This window comes from Apostichopus japonicus, chromosome 20 (genome assembly GCF_037975245.1).
Source record: "Apostichopus japonicus isolate 1M-3 chromosome 20, ASM3797524v1, whole genome shotgun sequence".
Taxonomy (NCBI): Eukaryota; Metazoa; Echinodermata; class Holothuroidea; order Aspidochirotida; family Stichopodidae; genus Apostichopus; species Apostichopus japonicus.
In genome coordinates, this window is record NC_092580.1 from 3,000,233 (window position 1) to 3,011,103 (window position 10,871).

At 34.5% G+C, this 10,871-nt stretch overlaps 1 protein-coding gene across 3 annotated transcripts; it reads right to left on the reverse strand.

The window, feature by feature from the left end:
• Positions 1-307: 307 nt before the first annotated feature.
• Positions 308-10,336, reverse strand: LOC139961525 (uncharacterized). 3 transcript variants are annotated; one of them, XM_071960750.1, is made up of 16 exons: positions 9,721-10,336; positions 8,996-9,088; positions 8,331-8,391; positions 7,392-7,676; positions 6,907-7,203; positions 6,342-6,455; positions 5,762-5,792; positions 5,264-5,337; positions 4,809-4,979; positions 4,449-4,547; positions 3,781-3,947; positions 2,981-3,100; positions 2,735-2,843; positions 2,111-2,207; positions 1,563-1,665; positions 308-1,137 (listed from the first exon to the last, which is right to left on the reverse strand). In XM_071960750.1, exons 2-16 carry the CDS (start codon positions 9,032-9,034, stop codon positions 1,048-1,050), a joined length of 1,857 nt encoding a protein of 618 aa, XP_071816851.1. In that variant the 5' UTR covers positions 9,035-9,088; positions 9,721-10,336; the 3' UTR covers positions 308-1,047. The 3 variants fall into 3 exon arrangements, with proteins under 3 accessions (XP_071816851.1, XP_071816852.1, XP_071816850.1); XM_071960751.1 differs by having other exon boundaries at positions 4,437-4,547; positions 7,392-7,460; positions 9,721-10,331; XM_071960749.1 differs by having other exon boundaries at positions 4,437-4,547; positions 9,721-10,331.
• Positions 10,337-10,871: the final 535 nt, after the last annotated feature.

Genomic DNA, 10,871 nt, shown 5'->3' on the forward strand with positions numbered 1-10,871 from the left:
AGAAGTCACCTCAGATAAGACTATGTGTTAACTAAGAACTAAGAATTAAGACTAAGAACTAAGACTAAGAACTATGTGTTAGAAAACATACTTTAGAGGTGTCTTAAAAAATCGATTCTGACTGTTCATTTAAATTGCTGATCTGCTAGGTAGGAAGGAAGCTTAATATGTTGCATTTTAAATTCTCATCTCAAAGGTCAAAAGAGTGACACTAAAAACAATACACATATACACTCAAATGCAAAAATTATAATATAAACAATGTAATATAAACATTTAAATTGCTGATTTTCTAGGTAGGAAGGAAGCTTAATATATGTTGCATTCTAAATTCTCATCTCAAAAGGTCAAAAGAGTGACATTAAAAACAATACACATATACACTCACATGCAACATATAATATAAACAATCTTTTATAGTTGGGAATGTGATAATCAATCACGCTGGATGTTTTTATTGCTGTTACTGTAGTGGCCGTTTCATATACGATAAATACAGAGGCACCACCCCCCCCCCCCCCGTCACACAGACACACACACATGCACTGTTATAAAGAATATAACAACAAAGTCCCAGTGTATGATACATAGATACATAGCAGTCGACTTTTTTTACGTTGTGTCAAACTTGAAAAAGTAAAGCACCTTTTAGCATCTGAGGAACATCGATTATTCCAACCATTCTCAGAGGAACACCCTACCCCTAATACCCCTCCCCTGGACGACCTAAACTATTACCCCCAACCCTTCCGCCGTATCGAAAAGGTAGTTGCGCCGCTAGATAGATACTGTATGTAACGTCCATCTAGAGCAACGTCTGAAAGTCTATTTCTTATTTATTCTGTACTGTGATCCAACAAATTGCCATCAACGAAATCCACTCAAATCACCGAAAGTTATTATTATTCGACCTTTTAAATGAAGAAAAGAAAGATTTTTAATATCTTTTTTAATGCTTTAAAAGAAAAACATTCGGTAAACAACGTTTCTGATATCGCGTCATTTCATAAGAAAAAAGTAATAACATGGTGAAAATGCAGCATCATTTCAGCCAAGCTCGTCATATTCGTCGTATATGTCAGTTCCATTGCATTCTTTGTCGAATGGGCTTATCTCCATTGTCAGAAAACGTTCTTCCTAGAAGAGGAAAATGAAAAATGTTTTTGGTAAAATAGCACTAAAGGAAACTTGATTGAATACTATACATTAAAGTTTCTTGTTTTTGTCTCAATTTATTCGTATGATATGCTATCATAATAACTGTAGATTTCAGACACGATCAATTTGAATCATTAGGTTTTAACCTGTATTTAAACAAATGATCCGTCAATTTTGATGCTTGGCTAATATTAGAAAAAGTGCCGAGCTTGTATTTAGCACCATGAAGTGAAACAATCTCTTCCTTATTAAACGTCAACAAAGATGTAGTAAAGTGAAAAAGAACCTATAAATATGAAACATTGGTCAACCTTTTCTTGGCACAGTAACTACTGTGTCTTATTGACCTCTTTTGTAATGAACATCAAGAAATTATTTTGGTCCTTAAAATGGAATGTGATTACCTTTATAACACAGCTTTGCCTGTTTTCCATCACTTTCTTAATTTCTCTTACTGAAGGACGGTCGTCAGGTCGATAGGTTAGGCACAGTTTCATGATTGAGGAGCTGCAAAAGCGAGAAAAGTAAAACCGTTTTTCATTAAGAGTCGATGCAGATCGGTCGTGTTTTTTTTTGATGAAAAAACACAATAAATTGTGCATATTGTTATAATTAATCTTTTTTGCGAACGGTTAGTGTAATTTAATCAATATACCTTAAGTAATAACAATTCTTTCAAATTTCTAGAAGAAAGGACAGCTTACTATTGAAAATTGAGATAAATACTAAAAAAATACAAAAAAAAACATGCATCGGACAGCAAGAAAGAAGTGAATGATTAGAATGTTCAAATCTGATACATGAAACATAATTTGTAGTAAATGTTGATGATATTTATATGAATATCGAGCAGACGTTGTTGACAACAAAATATATCACAAACGAAATAGTAAACGTCTTATGAATGTAAAATCACATTATTGCCAGAATGAATAAAAAGTAATAATCTTACAGCTTCTGCGAAATATCAGACTGCTGGTGATGAAAGCTGAGCTGCTTCTGCATTTCAAATTCATGTGAAGCAACAATTTCTTGTAGTTTATCTGATCCTATTTGAAGAAAAAGACCTTGTATTCAGAACAGTTATAACTTACTCTCTTAAAGAGATATTTTGAAATATCCTATTTACTGTAAAATTACTGCTGATAATTTTTCTTTCCTTAAATCTTTTTATATAGTGTACATTCAGTTGCGATAATTTCGTAAGGTGTTTGTCTCTTTCAAACTGCATTGTCTATATTAATTTTCAACCATAATATAGAGCAAAGAGACAAAACTGCATTGTCTATATTAATTTTCAACCGTAATATAGAGCAAAGAGACAAATCTGTAAAGAAAGGTTGCAAGAAGCTGCACTTTGTTTCTCACGAGCAGCGTTGTAACGGTTAACTTGGGGTAAAGTTTCTTTACATGCTATAGGAATATCTAGTAACAATTATTAAGAAATCCTAGCATGATTTAATTTACTATTCCAGAATAATTGAATGCCAGACTTAACTTGAAATACAAACATTTGTTTACGGATGATATCTTTTAGTTTTTTCTTTTAGTTTAGAAAAAAATGTTGAAATTGTACCTAGAAATATTTCCCAGAATGTTATTCCAATAGCCCATATGTCACTGAACATTGTGTATGTGTCTGAACTCTTGCTCTCTGGGGCCAATGACCACAATGAGTCCTCGTCCTGTGGATGCAAACAAAACTGTCTAATGACTTTAAGAAATATTGAAAGAAACTAACCATTCTATATATTACGTACATTGTTGCCATAAGTTTTTAATTGGCTGAAAAACGGTGAGAACTGAATGGTCGTAAACTTACCCTTTTTATATTCATTTTCAGAAATGTTTCCGCATCTTTTGAGCAGCAGAAGTTATGTAACTTGCAAGTGTCAGACATATCAACGAGAACGTGCTTGATGCATAAACCTGGATGACAACACTTTGGAGAGAAAAAAAGGTATGCAAGTTCTTTATTATAGGACAAATGTATTATTCATATACACCAAAGTTTGATAGTAACACACGATAAATTTATTCAAATTACGGTTAGGCGGGAAAATATCACCCATTACTCCAAATTGTTACTGTTGGCTAACATTAGTATCAAAAGGAAGGGAAGGCACGCGTTCCTTTGACTAGTCCGTTTGTGTTGTTTAGTCTTATACTAGATTTTCAATTTCCAAAGATTTGAAAAAGTGACTGCATCAATTGTTGTAAGATGCTATGTCAAGAAAGAGTTAGTGATTAAATGGTTACTTTTGTGAAAATCTGTTTATGTTTTTGAAGTTATAATTCACGCGCAATCAAAACCAATTTTCTTGTCAATATTTCCTGTTATTATGTAACTTTCCTCCAAATAATCACCTTGACCAAAGGTTTTTTCAGTGACGAAACGAAAATTTAACGAGTATAAATTTGTGATAAGTACAGTTTTACCTATACGTCTAGATTTGAGCTTTTCAAGCATGCGGCAAGAAATTATTGTCGGGGTCATAAGCTCGTTATTGGATCTACATGATTCGCAAATGAAACACTATCAGAGTTTAGTCGCACATGATAAGAAACGGTTAAATACAGTTAAATGCACAAAGTTCTAGTTCCAGCCATTGTCGTTCTTACCCCTTGATACGTTAGAAATTCCATGCCATTTACAATACCTAGTCCATATCGCAAACTATCGTCCAGGTTGGCTTGATGCATTACTTCGCCAAAGTTGGCATAATCTGATACAAGGTGCAAGCTTAAACTTGTCATTTCGAAGTACTCTTGTATAATGTAGAGTACACCTGCATTGAAAAAGCAAATATTGCATTTAGATGCACAAAAACTCACTATTACAGCATATGTATATCTAAAGTCATAAACATATATGTGCTTATTTATACTGTGTAAGAAATTTTAACTATTGTTTTTTTAACATTTTAATTGTTGCTTAATGGTTTGCACACATATTAAACCCGAAGAACCCAATACTATTTGCAAGTTTATAGCTACTATGTATAGCTACAGCGTTTGCTCTGTGACTGTGACAGACTTCGGCTTTAAAAGACGGAAGTTTGGTTAAGTGACAGAGTGCCTTACTTTCTCACCGAGTCATGTGTTTTTTCTTTGTAAAGAACATTGGTAACAAAATATATCTAGGGTTTGATCAAAAAAAAAATTATAATGATGCACCTTCTCGTTTTGGTGAAAATGGAATATTTGTTAAGTCACACAAAGCTTCGCGCCAAACAGGAGTTATAGAAAATAAGTTCAGCACCTGTAAACATAATTACCTTCGTGCTTACAATATCCGAGCGTATTCACGATGTTCTGGTTTTTGGCCAGTTTAAGTTTAGTATTGCTGCAACTATGCCATAGACGCTTGGCCTCTGCCGGAGCATCCGCTGAAGTAATTAAAAGATCAGAAATATTATACATCGACTAATGATAGAACTTCCTGGAACCGACGTATTCACAAGAGGTAGTAAGCTGCCGAATCAATAAATGACTATACCCACCTACACACACATTTGGATTTTATTAGGCTCTTTACTCTGTTATCGATTGTATTTGTTCTAGTACTGTTATAAAGTTTGTTGAGCAGTAAATATGGACCTGTCGAATTGCAAAAGATGCTTTGCTACCTGTAAATAAATTTACCCTACCCTCAACATAAGATATAGCTACATTCAGTCGTTCACTATCGATACGGGATAGCTTTCCAGCCCATCTGCAGATTCCAGGCACAGAGTCAATACTTGTTAAGAAACAAATATTATCACGAGAGTATATTCCCTCGTTTTCTCCTTCGTAAGGGTTCACAACATCGTCGTATTCTGTAAAGAAAATGATAATTATAACTGATATTGTACCTATTCCTAATGACCACAAAAAGCAAGTTATACCATTTACATAATTGTTATTTTTTCAGGATATTAAGTATAATATCGTTGCTACTGCAATAGTTGTTTTCATCTAAAGGATCAAGTAGTTCTGGCGTAACGAAGTTTTTCACCTTGATTCAGTTGTTATTAATTTACTGTATGTAGACCAAGATATGGCCAGTGCTATCAAATAATTTACAGCGTTGTCTTGTAAGAAGAAAAAAACAATCAGTTACCTGTCAAAGAGCCGTAAAAACTGCTTTCTTCAGAAGTATTATCATTCGATTGCATTTGCAAGGTAGTAATATGGCTGCAAAGAAGATTCTTCCTGTATTAATTGTCTGATGAGTTCACAGGGTGAGCGTAAACACATGGAGGTAATACTGTCATAAAACTGCTAATTCTTCCTCGTGTTAGCATCACACATCGTGCATACCTTTCTCCATATTACCAGTCGATACATTCGTGGTAAAACACTATATAGACTACATGTATGGTATACTGGTTGAACAGACATGGATGAGTGAAATGAAATTATGCGGTTTTCCCATTGTAAATTCTACGCTATTGTTTTATAGGTACTTGTAATGTACTTGTGTTGAACGAGCACTGATTACAATTTTTTCGAGCATAAGTGCGCTGAGTACGTGCTCAAAAGTACTGGAGTACCGTTCATGTACTGGAACCGTGTATATTGACAGTTTAAATGAAAATATTGCATAAAGCTAACTTACCTCTGTAGCTGACCTACGTTACGTTGTAAAGCTGGTCATGATAAAACAAAATAGAGTTATATCTTAAGTTATTTCGCAAACGACAACTATACAGCATTTTTTGTCATTTGGAGATCCTTGTTTTATATTCTTTTATTTCCAAAGCCTTTATTTATCTACAGTTCTTTTCGGTTGCTAGTAAAATGTTCACACCTTCACACAATACAGGATAAACTTATTTGCTAATCACAGACTCAAAGCATTGTCAGATTCAATGAAATAATGAACAAATGAACTAAACTCAGTTAAAAGGCGGTGGAATTTAAATTAAACAGTCCAACACAAACCTAATTTGTCCCACTGCTGTGTAAGCGTCACATCAGATACGTAGGAAGGAGATAGGAATTTAGACAATGGTTCTCCTCTATTTCGAAGTTTAACTACTTGCAATAGGAACATTGGTGCTTTTTAGTAAGTCACTTTGTTTCAGCAAATGTCACAGTGATTGATATGACTAAAAATTTAAATAGCAGCTGTTACCATGATCAATGGCAATCGTTTAAGTAACATGGAAGAATGATGTTCTCTTGTAGGTGCTTACAATTACATTTCACGCATCCACAGGTGATGGCACACACGAGGAACACAAAGGCCAAGAAACCAGTACCCGAGTAAGCCATAACAATTATATTAGAATCAAAACTGGACGGCGCAACTGAAAATAAGATACGCATTAAATGTGTGTTAAATCGGCTGTCCAAATTAAGGTTAAGTAGTCAGAAATTATAGTCGAAACTGACATCGATTAAAGTAAAATTTCTTAAGAACATACTTTTACACTTGCATGACCAACTTGAGAGATTGCAATGGATGCTTACAATTGCAAGAAACATCAACAAACTTGAGGTGTGAGAATTGCTAAAATGCATGAAATAGGCAGCTGAAACAGAACATACCGTGTAAACTGACCTTTACAAATATCACCACCATTTGTCGACAATTTGAACGAAGTAATGCAACATACCATTCCAAAATTAGCATACACTAACTGTTATTCTAATTAACCTGCTACATTCGATGATGTACGAATTTTAGTCCATGGAAGGATTTGTCCATTGTTCGGATGGACAGCTTAAAACAATGCTTCAGTTTTGTATCGAACTTACCATGGATGTAAACAAGTTTCGAATTATTTCCAAGCAAGCAGGTGATGTTATCGTGATTACGTCTTATAAAAAGACTCAGCACTGAGCCAGACGTAAATATTTGTTCTTTTGTTGTATTAACTTGAAACAGTTTCTCTTCTACTCCTTGCAGTGTGTCAATACCGTTCACCTTCCATTTATATTTTATTATTGGGTCCACTAGATCGCTATAGCACTGGAAGTTGTAAGAGGTGAATTCCTTCAGAATAAGGAGCGAAGGACATTCTTTTTCCATACAAAGCACGGTAATGCTAGGATCTGTAAGATAAGGATACGTTACAAAAAAGTGATCTCTAACTAAGGGTACGCTTAGAAGAATTTTTTATATACCACGCCTTGCCAATGAAATTGGATCTTTACCGATCAAACGTAAATCGAAACTTATAAAGCTGTCAAAACCTTAATTACAGTATACATATGAATACCAGTCATCAATTCATACATACCTTTAATATTCAACGTGTAAGTAAACAATGTTTCTGTCCCATATAAACATTGGTACGTTCCTACATTATCTGATGAAAAGCGTTGGAAATGTAAGAAAGAATAAGTATCATTAATTTTTCCTTCTACATTTTCGACTCCTATGCCACCAGGGGAAAAGTCACTAGCGAACAATACTTCCTCATTAAACTTCCAGATGGGGCTGTCGGATTGGTTTCCGCCATAAATGCAATATATATAGGGAGAACTCCCACGAACTACTGTCTCGTTTATACGAACAGGCGTCACTGTACAGAAAAAAAAATAAATAGGAATCACGACTCTAACATTGTATTATATTTCAGTAAGATATAATACTATTCTTGGTAATTATGATCAAAGCGTGATATATTAAACGAAAATATTAAACGAAAACTTACTCTTATTGATTAATTAAGGGACATGACTCTTAATGGATGGGCAAATGTGGATATAGTAGTTTATGCATTATGGTCATTGCAGCCAACTTCCCCACCCCCAAATCAAATGGTGCATTCTGTGGTATATTTAGACTGCAATTTAGGTTTTTATTAGAAGCTCAAGACGGAAGTTTGTGCGAATAAATAATAATAGACTGATTAATGTAGGGACCTGAACCTTTATGATAGGAGGAGGGTACACCCGAAGTAGTGGTCCTTTCCCGGTAGAATGCAAACACCTCTCAACTGGATTGTGTGCCCAGACGGCGTTGGGGGCAATGGCCTAAGCCACCACTCCCACTATGCGAAATTTAATTATAGCACACCGAATGACATCGGAAATATGAACAACTTTTTTGTGATTTATTTTCTACTTGGCTCCGCACTGACCTGAAAGTTACAAAATGTTCCTTTTTTAATCGAGGAAAAACCGGATCAGAACTCAATTAGTAAGAAAAAACCGGAATGGATCGATAAACATACCCTGTCCGTTTAAAGAGGATATCTTATTGAACAGGAAGAAGGTAAAGTAAATTGCGATAACCTGAAAAGATTGAACAAAATAAGGGATAAATAGTGAATATTTAAAGATATGTGAAGTTCATCGTACTTTGCATCCATGTAAAGTGTTTTCCATACCAATTTTAACTGTACGCCATACAACAAAGCCTCGTTAAAAATACAAGGTGGAGTGCCATGCCACAGAACTTTCAAATTAAATGTGTATTAAGCCTCCTCGAGGGGGGAGGCTGTCAATGAAACTATGTAATTTTTTAATAAGTTAATAAACAGATTAAACAACATCTCAAGTACATTTTTAATTGCGACATTAAAACTTCCATGGGATTCATAAACTTCGTTAAAATATTACCGTAGCTACTTGAGTTCAAGGACAAAATCAAGTGCAAATGGTTTTGATTTCCTGCATGAAACTTTCACTGCTTTAACAAAAGAAATGTTTTATTCTGATACTTTCCGGGTTTGCCTTAGCTAAAGATCTGATTAACTTTGTAGTAACATATGTATACATTATTGTTCGTCATTAGATACAACAGTTTGGAATGAAAAACCCTTACATTTACTAGTAATTTTTTATTATTTCTACCTCCAAAAAGTAAGAAGAAATTGCTGTTAACTAGTATACGTACCATTTTCCACCAGCCAATCAGAGCTGCGTTTTTACACATGGAAGGTCCCTGAATAGTTTCCGAATGAAGGGTCAGTGCTGAATTGTGTGTTTGCTGTAAGTGAGATTGCCAGAGATGTTGACTCACGAGTGAAACACATTTAGTCTTCTTAAAATCAACACAGTCACATATTTCACATTGAGACATAAGTAACCATTCCCTTCTAATATAGTTTAACACACTAGTGCACTGAGAATTCCTTGTCAATAGAAGTGAAGGTTATATAAACGTACGACTACATACAATCTAAATTATTAGCACCTACCCTCAGGCATCCCTTGTAGTCAATGGAGATGTTAATTTTCTGTGAAAACGTATTCATTCCATATTAACCTTCATATGCTTCCCATCAATAATTAATCCGACCAGTGTTATATGTTTTCATCAGAAATGATAGGGTAATGAGTGCAATATAATCGCACTTCTTTCATCCGAAAGCTGTCCTTGTGTTTACTTTTATATGAAATACAAATACTTGGTAACGACAATTTTGTATCATATACATTGTCTTATCAAAATAATACTAGATTTTCTAGACATTCAATACATAACGCGGCAATTATATAACGAAATGCGTGTTGTATAGCAATCATATGACTTCCACTCTAACAATAAACAGACTACATTTTTTTTTATAACTAACTAATAACGTTTATATCGTGCCTTAAAACTTGATGTAGTCTTACCCGCAGAGAAACACTGGCTTGCACACATTCAGTATTACTGCATATAAATATCAGGCACAACCATGTTCATTGAATTCAACAGATGTCATGCAAAATTGCCACCGTCCGGGAGAAGTATTTCTTCCAGTTACTGATTTACTGAAGTTACGATATTAGTTCGTGAACGCTCTATAAAGTAATTTCATCGCTTGAAAGATACTTCATGTTGTCCTTGAAGACTAAAACTTGTGGTAGACAGCAAATATCGCGAACTTTGCATCAATTGCCATAGGAGGTAGTATGCGTACATTGAAGTTTGTAGTAATGATTCCTAGAACTGCTAAAGCTGAACATCTCGTCATCTGCCATAAAAGAAACTCTTGTCAATACTCAAAATAAATATAAATATATTAGTTTCCAAAACAATGACCCTTGTAATTGTAATCAGCTTGTTTCAGGATATACATTTTGACTTTCATGCTTTTGTTAACTTGACGTGCGTCTCACTAAAAGTTTCGTCATCTACTCGCCGTGTTGGTGATGTAGCACAAAGGCATGCGCTTAACTTGTAATGCCTGGCATTTAGATTCTGTTAATTAAGTTATCCAATCATTCAACAGTTCGACAGCTAGGAAGGCATGAGACAACTGTTGGACTAATGTTAGTGTTTGCTGATATGAGGCAAAGTAATAGAGATGTGATTTAAATGAGAATTATCAAAGCCCTGTGAATATCTACAGCAACGTAACAAAGTTATATAGAAACAGAAGCTCACGAACATTTTCCAGCAAAATTTTAATAGTTTTGTGACATTACCAACTTCAATGTGGGATAAACTTTTGCATCTCTAAAATGAGGAAAATATAATTTTTTTCTTCATGCAAACAAAAGTCCATAATCAGGGAGGTAAGGAAAGGGAATTAAGTGGTATATTTAAGCCTCTGTCAATAATTTGCAAAAAAATCAAGAAGCACGAAAGGGATATATTCCAAGGAAAGGTCATTAATTGCTCTTTATTTTTTAATAAGAAATATCTGAGAGTGTTGCAGTCTTTGCAGGCCTTGCCTATTACACCTTCAGCAATGTGACATAATACATTCTAAACGAATGAGAACTCCACTCTTCCGGAAATGTACAATGTCCTTAAAAATTGGTATTGGGAAACACATAGT

Coding starts and splice junctions, on each gene's coding strand:
- LOC139961525 (XM_071960749.1), bottom strand. CDS start 9,034: ATGTGTAAAAACGCAGCTCTGATTGGCTGGTGGAAAATG. Junction 5,338..5,761: donor AACGTAGGTCAGCTACAGAG/GTAAGTTAGCTT, acceptor TCTTCTTTGCAG/CCATATTACTACCTTGCAAA. Junction 1,138..1,562: donor GGCAAAGCTGTGTTATAAAG/GTAATCACATTC, acceptor TTCCTCTTCTAG/GAAGAACGTTTTCTGACAAT.